The sequence below is a fragment of the Salvia splendens genome, chromosome 19 (genome assembly GCF_004379255.2).
Source record: "Salvia splendens isolate huo1 chromosome 19, SspV2, whole genome shotgun sequence".
NCBI lineage: Eukaryota > Viridiplantae > Streptophyta > Magnoliopsida > Lamiales > Lamiaceae > Salvia > Salvia splendens.
In genome coordinates, this window is record NC_056050.1 from 26,526,735 (window position 1) to 26,541,575 (window position 14,841).

At 43.5% G+C, this 14,841-nt stretch overlaps 1 protein-coding gene across 1 annotated transcript; it reads right to left on the reverse strand.

Annotated features, from left to right (window-relative positions):
* Positions 1–4,174: 4,174 nt before the first annotated feature.
* On the reverse strand, positions 4,175–7,312 carry LOC121778463 (protein NRT1/ PTR FAMILY 5.8-like). Its single transcript, XM_042175818.1, has 4 exons — positions 7,193–7,312; positions 6,885–7,102; positions 5,550–6,064; positions 4,175–5,072 (listed from the first exon to the last, which is right to left on the reverse strand). Exons 1-4 carry the CDS (start codon positions 7,260–7,262, stop codon positions 4,280–4,282), a joined length of 1,596 nt encoding a protein of 531 aa, XP_042031752.1. The 5' UTR covers positions 7,263–7,312; the 3' UTR covers positions 4,175–4,279.
* Positions 7,313–14,841: the final 7,529 nt, after the last annotated feature.

A 14,841-nucleotide genomic window follows, 5' to 3' on the forward strand; every position in this document is an offset into this window, starting at 1 on the left:
CGTTTCCTGCCAAACGTTGAGGTACTTGAACGACTTACCGTTCAAGGATTGGTAGGTGCTCAGCGCGGCAGTGATGATGTCGACCTCGCTCCGGCCGCTCCCGGCATTCCGCGACTCCTGGAGGAAATAGCCATTGAACTTGCCAATTTCTTCGTTGGCTTGGCCGATGCAGTTGCGCACCATACTCTCGTTGCGCTCGATCGTTCCCGGCGGCCGGTTTGCATTGTACCGGCAAGAGACGTGCCACCAAAAGTGATCGCCGGATTGGTTCGTGCCAACCGCCGTATCTTCGGAGATTTCGAAGTACGCCTTGAACAATTTATCCATCTCCGCCGGAGTGTACGGTGTTCGGACACCGCTACGAGTAGGAGCCGGCGGAGTTTGGGAGGGGGCGGTCGGCCTAGGCTCCAGTGTCCACCCGTATCGCCCTTTGGAGGCACCTTGGTCGTCTATTGGGTATGGCTGGTAGCCACCCGGAACAGCCGAATCTTGGGTGAGAGGAGGGGCCGAATATTCCGTTTCCGGACTAGGAAACGGTTGTGCACCAAACCATTCGGGGTTCCAACCGTGAGAGGGCGGGTTGTCATCGCCTTGGCCGGACATTGTTAGGGTATGAGAGAATGAAGATGAAAATGGATATGGGAGAATGAAGATGAGAATGGATATTGGAGAATGAAGATGATAATTTTGTAGATTGATGTGAATTTTTTGGTGTGAAAGTGAGGGTATTTATAGATGAAAGTGTGTATTTTTTGGGGGGAAAAAATAAAAAATAAATAAAGTGTAAAAACAGTAATAAATGGTTATAATTTTTTTGGGAAGTGAATTTTTTTTTTATTTTTTTTATCAGTTTTTTTAATTAAAAACCGATTTTAAATTTAAAAAAATATTTAAAGGCAACAGCTATGCCGTTGCCCAATCGCCGCACGACAAGTCAGCTGCTCGCTGGCGCGGCGCTGCTCGATGCATCGAGCAGCGCCGTGCCAGCGGCGTGAGCGCTGCGGCGGCGAGACACATCAGTTCCAGCGGCGCAGACGGCGGTGGCGACGGCTGCCACTGTTGTGGATGCTCTAATATTAATACTAGTATTATTTTGAAATAAACTTACAATGCCAATTTCAATTTTAGTATTGAAGTGTAATTTTATGGAGTAATTGCCACATAATTGAGGTAGGGACATGTGTTTGTCATAAATCAAGAAATCTTCGTCAGCTCCACACGTCTTATTAATTGTTTTTTCCTATGTTTGTTTTTAATACTCCATCATCCATAAAGAGCCTGAACTATTTTTTTTTGTTCGTTCCTAAAAAGTATGAACATTCCAATTCTATAAACTCTCATCTCTCTAATGAGGTGAGACTCATTCTCCACTAACAATACTTAAAAAATTTTATCTGTCTATCTCTCTTACTATACCAATAATATATTAAAACTCATGTCGAATCCAATGTTCATACTCTTTAAGAACGAATTGAGTATTTATTTCAGTCTTTACCAAAATATTAATATACAGTATCCCAATCATATATTAGTTGTCGACGACTCGACTGGGATTATATTGGTTAAAAGTGGATAGTTTTAAGCTAGAAATCATTACAATAATTGATTCAAATTTCCACTGTGATAAACAAAAATAGTTACTAGGAGTACTAAGAGCATCCATATTGATGGAATCAAAATTCAATGTGTTGAAATGAACAAAAACAACATCAAATATCAAAAGACTGCCCTCTTATGTAACCTCAACTGAAATCTAGGTTAGGAATCGCATTTTACAGAGTGTTTTACCAGATTTCGTGGTTTTAAACAACCATAGACTTCGGCTTGCGCCTATAATCAAAACTCGACCCTATATTGATGAGTAGAAGTCGGGGGATTCGTTTTCACAGCTTCAATCGTCGGTGATTTGTGGTTTTTCTATGAAAATCAGCGGCGGCTAGGGTTTTGGGTGTGGAGGAAGTGAGTGGAGACGAGAGAGATGAATGTGGGTTGAATGATGGAGAGAGAGGGAGGCATGTGAATCATTGCTGAATAAAATTCCAATCTTTACCATTTTGCCCTTTAATGAACCATTTCGGCCTATTAATATAACACGGTCAATTAAATCTCACCCTTCTAACTTAATTATCTAATGGTTGATATTAATTTTGTGTATAACACCAAGGGGAAATTAGGACCTTAATGCTCCCCTAAATATCATTAATTGGCTATTTATGATATTAATTACGATGATTAAGTGCTAATTTTCGTATCATGGGCTTGTGCGCATTTAAGACCAGCCCAATAAACCATAACAAATTACAGTGTGTTTAATTTTTTAGGGGATGCAGATTGATAATGGAGTATTTACATTTGCTTTTGATGCATATTGTGTGACTTGGTTACAAATTTTTAATCAAGTATGAGATGCCACACTTTATATAATCTACTCCATATTCTAAAATGGATGGAGTATTATGTAACTTCACATAATACTATTAGAAAACTCCCCACACTGAAGGCCCAATAGCAGTATTACTGGCAAAATATGGGCCCATCCAGCATGGGCTTACACGTACGACCTACGCCTTTTTGGTATCATCTTATCTAATCGACGTTATTTATTTTATAAAAAATTGTAGAATTTGGGTGTGTATAAACTACATTTTGAGTATATACTTAATACTTTCACTTTACATGGGTTATCTTTATACTAATTAGATCCTTGATGTTTCATTTATAAAATTTAACTTTCATATTTCAATTCACACTAAGATTGCGTAACTTGGTATAGGTATCTAACAAACATAAAATTAAAAGAATATAAGTACAATTTGAATATATATGAATATTGTTTTTAAGATAATAAAAACGATATAGTAAGTACTCCCTCCGTCCCACATAATTTGACCCAGTTTTCCATTTTGGGCCGTCCCACATAATTTGACTCATTTCACTTTTATCATTTTTGGTAGTGGACCTCACATTCCACTAACTCATTACTACTCACATTTAATTATAAAACTAATATATAAAAGTAGAACTCACATTCCATTAACTTTTTCAACTTACTTTTCATTATATTTCTTAAAACTCGTGCCCGGTCAAAGTGTCCCAAATTATGTGGGACGGAGGGAGTACTATATAACAACTAAAACACACTTCACCGTCATAAAGTTGAGACAATACACGTCCAAGGTAGAAAAAGTACTACCTACTACAAGTCTACAATGCATAATAAGTAGAGTTGAACCAAAATATATATCAAATCCAAATTAATAAAATAAATGTCTTCTTGAACATAAATGAAAGTGCTTGGAGTTATTGTGTTGAAGAATATTGTAATAGGTAGCAAGTATTTATTATTTGATTAAAGGACAAAATTGGTTTTGAACATATGCTCATTTTATGATTTTAGTCATATATTTTATCTTTTGAATTTTTACATCCTGAACATTTCAACTCGGATCACAATTGGTCATATACTAACAATTCCATCAATTTTTATAAGGTTTTAACCTGATTTTGACCGATTTTTAAACGGTTTTAACCCGAATGGGACTGTTAAAACCATCAAAATCGGGTTAAAACCGTTTAAAAATTGACGGAATTGTTAGTGTATGACCAATTGTGATCCGAGTTGAAATGTTCAGGATGCAAAAATTCAAAAGATAAAATATATGACTAAAATCGTAAAATGAGCATATGTTCAGTATCAGATTTGACATTTACTCTTATTTTTATGTTTTCAACTGGATGTGGCAAAGGATAGAGTTTAAAACCTACGCTTCTATGCCATTAATAGAAAGTCGTCAAAGTCACCAATAATAGCATTTTGTATTTCCAATATAACAAAATACTATTTTATATCACCCTAAAAAGGAGTAATTTTTTGTCATGAATAATAAATTCATTTTTATCTATTTAAAGTTTCTTTCACTTTTTGGGCGGGTCTTAAGTTTCATTAACAATATAAATTGCTATGCATAAAATTTCACAACTTTTACTACCAAAATGGCAAATTGATCTTTTATTTTACACTTTCATTCGGTAAGATTGGATCATCCATGACATATTTAGGGGTGTATCATTCGTTACAAGGGGTGCAGCTGAACCAATACTCTCTTAAGTCTAAGCCATATTTAAAATTTGGTTGAATAAATTTTGTAGTCCTTCCCATATTATGTACTCCATATTAATCATTTGAATCAAATCAAGTAGGTAAGGATAATTTACAATGTAAAATTTATTCCTAAGCTGAAATCATTGTCAAATCCAAGTCCTTGAATCCTACTACCTCTTAAAAAAACTTACAAAACACAAGAAATGCTAGCAAACTAAAAGCACTCCAAAAAGCCAAAAACCAATAGTACTTATCAAGCCTAGCTTGAGCCATATCATCAGAAAACCAACTCCCCTGCCCTCCCCCGCCACTCGTCACCTGCTCGATCACCGTTATTAAAATCGCACTCACGAAGCTCCCAACCCCGAACACGCTCGTGTACAACGCTATCCCCATCGTCGTCATACTCGTAGGCACCTCTGAGTAAAAATACTCTTGCATTCCCACCACCGTGAATATATCCGATATTCCTAGAAGAATGTACTGCGGAAGCAGCCAGAATATACTCAACGCCACCTCCTCACACGAGTCTTGGCATATGCGCAGCCGCCACCTCTCTGTCAGGGCTGCTATCACCATCGCCACCACGGACAGGAACATCCCGATCCCCATCCTCTCCATCACGGAGATGCCCTTCTCGCTGCGCCTCAGGCTCTGGACCAACGGGATGAAGAGCTTGTTGTACCATGGCATGAGGATGATGATGGAGCTGGTGATCGAGCTTTGTAGCGCGGCTGGAGGGATCTTGAAGTTTTTTCCTATGTTCCTTCTCATGGTCATGCCTTGCTTGGTGAAGAACGTTGCGGGTTGTTGGAAGATCACCGCGAACATCAGTAGCATTGTCCACACGGGAAGCAGGCGCAGGACAACCTTTGCAGCCTCTAGAGCCTTCAGAGGCTCGTCGCTTGCCTGTTGTCGCGTGCTCCCGGTTTCTTCATCTTGGCTGCACAGCCCTGCTTTCTCCTCAAGCCTGCATCCACAATCCAACATTCATTGTCAAGAATTTGTCACAAATATGTATCAAAATGTTCAAAAACATGACTCATTATATATCATCTTTATAAATTTGGTGAAAAAATGTGCATCATTCCAATTTAACTAACCCCAACTCAATTATGTAACATAAAATCAAGAATTTGTGACAGAGATGTGCATCAAACATTCAAACAAGATTCGTCCCACTAAACTATACTAACATAATTTCAAGAACTTTCCAACATAACTATGCATCAAACATTCAAACAAGATTCATTCCCACTAAACAATACTAACATAATTTCAAGAACTTGCCAACAAAAATCTGCATCAAATGCTCAAACAAGATTCTTCTCCAACTCAACTATGCAACACAAGCTCAAGAATTTGTGACAGAGATATGCATCATATGCTCAAAATTAGTAGTATAAGAGTGACAAAAAAACAGCATTAAATGTTCAAAAACACTCACTCAAGCTCAGCCACCTCATACTCATTCCTCAAGGAGCCACTCCCGCCACAGATCAGCTTCGACACGCCTGCTTTAACAGCCCGGACAGCGACCTCAAACACGCTCACATCCCCAATCCTGCTCTGCTTCTGCACATAAAACCGTGCGCCACACAGAAACATGACAATGGACACGATCATCGACAGCGCTGGGATGGCGAACCCCAAACCCCACCCGTACGTGTCCTGAATATACGACATCACCGACACACCCAACAGGCTGCCACAGCAGACCCCAAAGTACCAACACTGGAAGAACCAGCTCTTCCCCTTCCCCTCCTCCGCGCCTCCCGTAACAGGCAGAGCCTCGTACGTCGCCTCCAGCTGCTCGGCCCCGAACGCCTGCAGTGAAGGGTTGTACCCTCCCTGCCCCACTGAGATGAGATACAGAGACAAGCATAGAGATGAAACTGAATGCACCTTGTTTGAATGTGCCCAAGGCCATGTCACTGCTGTTGATGTCAATGCTAATAGCCCCTGCATATTACACAAAGGAAGGCGTGTTAGGATCGTCGACTGCACATTCAATTTGATATCCAATTGACTATTGAGGATGTAATTTATTGACACACAGTGAAATCACACATACAATAAAGTGGAAGGATGACTAGGGATGCATGTGTAATCTCCACTAAGTGAACATGAATTGTGGAAAAATAAAGCGAACAAACGAACCCACGGCGGCGTAGAGGACGGAGGAGGCCAGAATGGTGGAGTTGATAGAAATTCATGGGTTCCATCCTAAAACCAATTGTGATAGGAGGAGTGGCCCATGGGATTTATATACTAGTTTCAGTTTTTCTTTTAACACCGATGTGGGACAGTTATATGTTATTTTTCTAGTTTCAATTGCCAACACTCTCCCTCAAACCCTTCAAGGTGAGGGGTTGGACTTTTTTATGATCGATTAGACAATCGGGCCATTTTTTTTTTTCGATCGGTTGGACCATTGGCCCAAATTTTCAGCCCAGTGATACTTCTGGGTCAGTCTTTTTTTTCGGTTTCAGCCCAGATATACTGCTGGGTCAGTTAAATATGACCAACCGTCGGCGACCCGCTCTGATACCATGATAGAAATCCATGGGTTCCATCCTAAAACCAATTGGTGATAGGAGGAGTGGGCCATGTGATTTATATACTAGTTTCAGTTTTTTTTTTTAACACCGATGTGAGACAGTTATATGTAATTTTTTTAGTTTCAATTGCCAACATGAATTAGGGATGACTAGGGATGCATGTGTAATCTCCACTAAGTGAACATGAATTGTGGAAAAATAAAGCAAACAAAGGAACCCACGGCGGCGTAGAGGACGGAGGAGACCAGAATGGTGGAGTATTTATCGCAATACAAATCGGCGAGCATTGAGACGATCAAGGGGAGCATGGAGGTGAATCCGACCCAGCTGTTGACGAATTTTGCGGCGGAAGAATTCTTCATCTCAATTACATCGGTGAGATACGTGACCAGATTCGAGGCCACCCCTTTGAATGCGAATCTCTCCATTCCAGATATAACTGCAACGTTCCAAATTTTAATTATTATTTTTCACGAGAGGGAGAGGGAGAGGGAGAGAGAGAGAGGGGTGTGTGTGTGTGCTTGCTTACTGATGAGAAGAATACAAGGCTTATTGAGTCCACCTCCGCCGCCGTCCATTGATGTGTGAGGTTCAGGCATGATGAGAGAGAAATGAAACAAACATGAAGATGATAGGAACAAGAGGGAGATGGAGACAAGGTGAATGACACAAAAGATTCTAACACCAACTTTGAGCCCTCTCTCTATGGATGTGTGTTGATGGTTTGGCGAATTTTTGATGGTGATGAATGCAGGAAAATACAGATCACGACACAGAGATTTACGTGGTTCGATTTACTGAGGTAAATCTACGTCCACGGGAAGAAAAGAGGGCAGAGTTGTATTGCTTGATCTGTTTTCTACAGCTTACAATACAAACTTGCTATATGATCTTTTATGTCTAGAGAGCTTAACCCTTCTTTATCTGATCTGAGTTCTATTTATACATTGAACTAAGATCGTGGCTTGCATCACCACTAATGATGGTTGTGAATGTCGTGGAGGTCATGGAGATCCTGCATGGGTCCACTATCCTGCATGAGATCCTGCATGAGTCCACTATCTCTGTGCTTGATCCACTATCCTGCATGTGATCCTGCATGAGTTGACTATCTTCCAGTTCGGTCGAATACTGAGACCGAACTTCTGAACTATTGCCGAGCAGCTTTTGCCGATCTGAGAGTAGAGCTTGACTGGTCGGCTTTTACCGAGCTGTAGGCTGGGGCCGAACTCTTTGGTAATGCCGAACTGATACTCTTCCTTGGGCTTTGGGCTGATGGGCCGTCACTGCTATTGGGCTTGTTTAGTACGTACCCCATCACTACCCCCCCCGAAAAGCGAAGTGAATCACTTCGGCGAAGCGAGTCACTTCGGCATTCTGGATAAAGGTATGGGGGAGGCTGACGTCAGGGGACGTGCCTTGCGCGTGACTGCATTAAATGCGACAGTAAAATCCGGCCGTTGAATCTTGAAAAGGTGGGATTCGAAACGGTGCGATGATTTTGAAATCTTCTCCGAATCTGATAAATACGTCCTTTCTTCATCAGTTGAACACTTTTGCTATAGCTTCTTCTGCACTCTATCTCCTTCGCGTAAAAATTTTCTTCCGCTTTCAAGAATTTTTTTGAGAATTTCTTCAGACTTTCGAAGAGTAAGAACTATGTCTTCTTCTTCTTCTTCTGAGTCAGGTAGCGGTAGGAAAAGGGGTAAGGGGTCTTCTAGCCGGAAAGAGTCCGGGGAGAAGACTGTAGAATACTTTCACAGCGTCTTGAATAAGGACACCGTGATATCTCTACACGAAAAATATCTTCTTCCCGGGGGGAAGGCGGTGGTTCCCGACGATGATCATAGGGCTAACGACCCGCCGGAGGGTTATGCCACCGTTTACGAAGCCTGTTTAGAATGCGGGCTTCGTTTCCCTCTTCCCCCACCTTTTGTAGAGCTTCTTGATTTTTTTCAACTCCCTTTAGGTCAGGTGACTCCGAATTCTTGGAGGCACTTGTCGGCTTTTGCTGCCGAACTCCGTAGGCTAGATAAGGATCTGTCTGTGCGGACAATCCTTAATTTTTTCCAGTTTAAAAGGAAGGGATCTTGGTTTTACTTGATCCCCTTACAGCCTTTTAGGGCCTTCTGCAAAACCAAGTGGCCGAAATGGCAAAACCGTTTCTTTTTTTATAATAGGACTTCGGCTCCGGGCTTTCCTTGGAGAGGGCCGAAGTCCGTGATTCCCCATCCTCGGTTAGAACCGTTGGCCGAGCTCGAGGGCGAGCTCAATAAGATTCCTATGATTAGGAAACAATACTCGGAAACTGAGCTCGTCAAGGGCGACCTCGTGTTCAATATCTCGTCTTCGGACGAAGAGACTGAGGGTGAGGATTTCTTTTTTATGCCTTACTGCTTTAGCGGCGAAAACTAACCTTGTTTCCTTGTTTTTCGGTAGTGAACATATTGAATAAGCTGAGCCGCAAATCTTCGGAGTCCAAGGAGCCGGAGAGGCCGAAAACCACCAGCTCGGCGTCTGATGCCGAGAGGACTCCGAAGAGGCAAAAAACCTCTTCGGATCCGAAGAAGCCGGAGTCAACTTCGGAACATATCTGTGAGCCCTTTTTATGGCCCACGGACTTTGCCGAGGTGAATTCTCTTCTTGATTTTCTGGCCTTGCTTTTTTCCTGTATTTTTTGTGGCCCCTCTGTTGACTTATTGCTTTTTCCATTTTCAGAGGAACGATATGCTCTCCAAGCTCGTCGCCGTTGAACTCTCCAAAGCGTCCAACGACTATGCTGAGATGCAGAGGAAGTTGGCGGCTGCTTGTCACCGGGCCGAGCAGGCTGAGGCAAACTTTGAGAAAGCCAGAGCTGCTAGGATTTCGGCCCAGGATGAAGCTCAGTTTGCCAAAAACCAGCTCGTCATCCAGCGAGAGCAGACGAAACGGAGGGATGCTGCCGCCGTGGTTGCCCAAGGGGAGGTTCTCCGTGCTTTCGCGGAGAAACTCTTTCTGAGCAACCAATTTTCAGCCTTTGTCGGTGATCTGCTGAAACTGATGACCGATAAAGCCGAGCAGGGTCCCGAAGTCATCCTGCCTCTGTACAGCCGAGAGATAGCAGCTCGGCTTCAGAGTCTGCCGGTGCTTGAGGAGCTTGCTTCGTCCTCGGTCCTGCTTTCTGCAGACCAAGTTCGTAGTTGCCGAGCTGACCGCGATGAGAACATGGAGGCTATCTTTGCCTCCATAGGGTCAGTTTCACCCGCTCCAATTTTCCATGGAGAGGATGAGACCGAGCAGCATGAGCGGCAGACCGGCGATGAGCAGGCCGAGCAGGAGGCGCAGCAGATCGGCTACGGTGGCGCCGAGCAGACTGGGGAGAGCAGGGAGGCCGAGGCTGAAGCTGAAGCAGACAAGGAGAAGGAAGCTGAACCTCACCGAGAAGGCGGAGACGAAGCTGGCGGAGTATGATTTCGTCTCCCTTCTCTTAGTTTAGTTTCTTCCTTCTTGTAAAACGGCCTTGAAGCCCTTGTGTAGAAAAAAAATTTTTCTTATGAATGAAAAAATTCTTCTTTCTGCTCTTGTGTCTTCGTATAGCCTTTCGTACTCTCTTTTACTCCTGTTGTGGTTTACTACCTGCTCAGTAATCTGAAATGCCGAACTGACATAGCTGCTCTATATTCTGAACTCTTAAGGAGCTGGAGGTACTTCACTGGAAGCGGCTGTACTCTTCGGCTTTAGACGAAGCTGAGAAAAGAGCCATAGCTGACCAGGTGAAGAATGACGAACTCTTGGCTCGTTCAGTGAAGCTGGAGGCCGACAATAAGGACTTAGAGTCCGAAAAGAAAGATCTGGAGGCCGAGCTGAATACCGCCGTCGCTGAGAGGACTGCGTATGAGGATTTCATCTGCAGGCGCGGGGGAATGACCATCTCTGAAGTTCAGGAACGAGTTGACGAACTGTGGGAGGAATATAATGTACTCCGGAGGAACAATGCGCTGGAGAGCTCGGCTTGCCAACAAGTCGTGAAATCATTGCGGCGCTGGGCTTCTCGGTACGACATAGTTCTTTCCCGGCGTCCCTCAATTGAGAGATTCCTCAGGCATTTCCCGCCAACAGATGCTAGTACTCCAGCTCAAGCCTCTGATTCACTTGCTCAAAACCCTACTCCAAGTCAGCAACGAACTCAGGGACAACCAGAGACGTCAAGTCGAGGACGGACTGAAGTTCGCAGAGGAGCTGTGGTTATGAGTGAGCAAGATCAACAAATGCTTCGTGAAGAGACTCTTCGCCGCCGAGGTGCTAGAGCTTCCCGGGCTCAGGGAAGAGGCGGTAGGTCGATTAGAGCATCTCGTCGACCTGCTTATTCTTCAGCTGCCGAGAACGCCCGAACTCGGCTTCACGAGGATTTTGTGAATAGGTGGCTTAACTTTAGCAACCCTGGACAGTAGAATAGTCCTTTGTAATAGCGTAACGCCATCTCGTAGGGTAGCGGAGTTGTGTGCCGAACAAGATTTGAAAAATGAAATTTTGTTTTCGCTTCTAACACTGTGTATTTACAGCTTAGCGAAAAAATTTCATCGTACTTGTCCTCGGTCTTATGAAGTAAACTTCTTTGACCGGACTCGTCTTTGGTCTGATGAAATAAACATCTTTGACCGGACTCGTCTTTGGTCTGATGAAATAAACATCTTTGACCGGACTCGTCTTTGGTCTGATGAAATAAACATCTTTGACCGGACTAAGCTTGTGTCCTAATTTGGCGAGTTTTATCGCTTGGATCGGACTTTCCCTTGTCCTAATTCGGCGAGTTTTATCGCGTGGATCGGACTATCCATTTGTTGCAGTTCGTTTCAGACGAATTGCTTGTTTTTTTAAGCCGAATTGTGGTCTTGTATCTTCTTCAGAAGCTTGGACTCACAATCGTTGGCTTATTGTTGCAGTTCGTTTCAGACGAACTGCTTGTTTCTTAAGCCGAATTGTGGTCTTGTATCCTCTTTAGAAGCTTGGACTCACAATCGTAGGCTTATATATGTTCTAAAAAGGGGATCAGCCTTCGAAGAACAAGATACCTCAGCAACATTTGTAAGAGACGACACGCACATAGACAGACAAAACACACCTAGACAAATAAAAAGCACATAGAGACAAAAACGCACATAGCCTTAGGACTGAACTAGACACAAGACGGACTGACCGGACTGTCTCTTACAAATGAAACTTCTTGAGGTTGGAAATGTGCCATGTTCGGGGTACTTGTTCTCCTGACATGTGAGTCAATTTGTAAGACCCTTTGCCGAGGACTTCTGACACCCGATATGGACCTTCCCATGTGGGTTCGAGCTTGCCCAGCTTTTCTGCTCGGCTTACTTCGTTGTTTCTCAAGACGAGATCTCCCACTTGAAATTGCAGCTTTTTCACCATTTGGTTATAATACCGGGCTACTTGCTCCTTGTACTTGGCTGCTTTTATGCAGGCCAATTCTCTTCTTTCTTCGGCCAGATCTAGTTCGGCTCTCAGTCCGTCATCATTCATTTCTGAGGAGAAATTTAGAGTTCGGGGACTGGGTACGCCGATCTCAATCGGAATCACGGCTTCAGCGCCGTACACCAGACTGTACGGAGTTTCACCGTTGGAAGCTTTGGGTGTAGTTCGGTAAGACCATAGGACTTGAGGGAGATTTTCTACCCATTGTCCTTTGGCTTGTTCTAACCGAGTTTTCAACCCTTTCACCAAGATACGGTTTGTTACCTCCGTTTGTCCGTTTGCTTGTGGGTGGGAGACCGAAGTGAACCGCTGTTGAATATTCAGCTCTTGGCACCAATTCTTGAATGTCTTGTCGGTGAACTGAGTCCCGTTATCCGAAATGAGGATGTGGGGTAAACCAAATCGGCACACTATGTTCTTCCAGACGAAATCCAGTGCCTTCGAGCTCGTTATCGTAGCTAATGGTTCAGCTTCTACCCACTTTGTAAAGTAATCCACGGCAACGATAAGGAATTTCATTTGCCGAGGAGCTTGTGGTAGTGGTCCCACTATGTCTATGCCCCATTGCATAAAAGGCCAAGGGCTTTGCATAGCATATAGATCGGTCTGCGGCATCTTTGGGATATTTGCATGGATTTGGCACTTCATGCATGTTTTGACGAGCTGCACTGCGTCTTGTACCAAAGTTGGCCAATAATATCCCCATCTCAGAACTTTTTTAGCTAAAGCTCTAGCTCCGATGTGGCTACCGCAAGATCCTTCATGGACTTCTCTAAGGATGTAGTCCGTCTCTTCTGGTCCTACACATCGCAATAACGGCTGAAGGTAGGACTTTCTGTATAGGACTCCTGCATGAAGTTCGTACCGAAGGGCTCGGCATGTGATTTTCCGAGCTTCTCTCTTATCCTCGGGCAGTTGTCCTTGATCTAGATACTGTAAGATCGGCGTCATCCAGTTCGGCGAGCTGGCTACTGAAAGTACCTCAGTTTCATCAATGCTTCTGTGCATCAATTCCTCCACCTTTGAACTTGGATATGAGGCTAACTTACTTAAAATATCTGCTCGGTTGTTTTCCGCTCTGGGAATGCGGATTATCCGAAAATAAGAGAAACTTCGGCTAATGCTTTGCGCTTTGTCCAAGTATTTCCTCATCCTCTCATCACGGGCTTCACTTGTACCCAACATGTGATTCACTATGACTTGTGAATCACAATGGATTTTGAGAGACTTGATAAATAGACTTTGCGCTAGCTGGAGTCCGGCAAGGAGAGCTTCGTATTCGGCTTCATTATTAGTAGTTGGGAATAAGAACCGAAGTGAGTAAGTTACCTCGTGTCCGTCGGGAGCGATAAGTAAAATACCAGCTCCACTTCCCGTTTTATTCGAAGCTCCATCTACGAATCCGCTCCAGCAGTCCGGTGGCTCTACTTCGGATTCCAGGGGCTGTGCTAGTTCGGCATTGGTAGAATTTTTCTGTTCGGCAATGACAGGGATTGCTTGATCGAACTTTGCTTCTGCAAGAAAATCTGCCAAGGCTTGTCCCTTGATGGCTTTCCGAGGTAGGTATTCGATTGAGTGTTCTCCCAACTCTATGGCCCATTTGGCGATTCTGCCTGATGCTTCTGGCTTGGTCAAAACTTGCCGAAGTGGCAGATCGGTTAAGACGCATACCTTGTGAGCATAGAAGTATGGCCGCAGTCTCCTTGCTGCATTTACTAACGCCAGAGCAATTTTTTCCAGAGGTTGATACCTTGTTTCTGGACCTCTTAATGCTCGGCTTGTAAAGTAGATGGGAAGCTGCTTTAGGCCTTCTTCTCGTACGAGCACCGCGCTAATGGTTTGATCCGATGCCGCTAAGTATAAGAATATCACTTCAGCATCTGTTGGAGCAGAGAGAATAGGAAGCTCGGCTAAATAACTTTTGAGCTCGTCAAAAGCCTTTTTCTGCTCGACTCCCCACTCAAACTTTGGTGCCTTCTTTAATACTTTGAAGAATGGCATTTGCTTTTCGGCTGCTTGGGAAAGGAATCTATTCAGTGCGGCTAGACATCCAGTTAGCCTTTGCACATCATGTATGGACTTCGGCATTGCCATGTTCTGAATAACTTGAACTTTAAGCGGATTTGCCTTGAGTCCTTCCTTTGAAACCCAACAACCTAGAAACTTTCCCGAATCTACCAAAAAGGTACATTTTTGGGGATTGAGTTTGAGGTTGGCTTTTCGGAGCACGTCGAGAGTGGACTTGAGATTGTCTTCGCACTCCGAAGTGCTTCTGCTTTTAACGACTATGTCGTCAACATACACTTCAACCTCCTTTCCTATCAAATGCCGAAAAAGCTTATCTACCATCCTTTGATATGTGGCTCCGGCATTCTTTAAACCGAACGGCATCTTTTTATAAGCAAAGATGCCGAAGTCAGTAATGAAAGCCGTTTTTGGAGCATCATTCTCATCCATTAAGACTTGGTGGTAGCCTTTGTATAAATCAAGAAAACAGAAAATTTCGAAGCCGATCAAAGCTTCTACTTTTTTGTCTATGTTCGGAAGGGGATAGCAATCTTTAGGACAGTGCTTGTTTAGATCGGTAAAATCTATGCACATCCGCCACCCTCCTTCTTTTTTCTTGATCATCACAGGATTGGCCACCCAAGAGGGATATTTCACCTCGAATAATACATCCGCTTTCAGTAATTGGCGGACTTCGTCATGGAT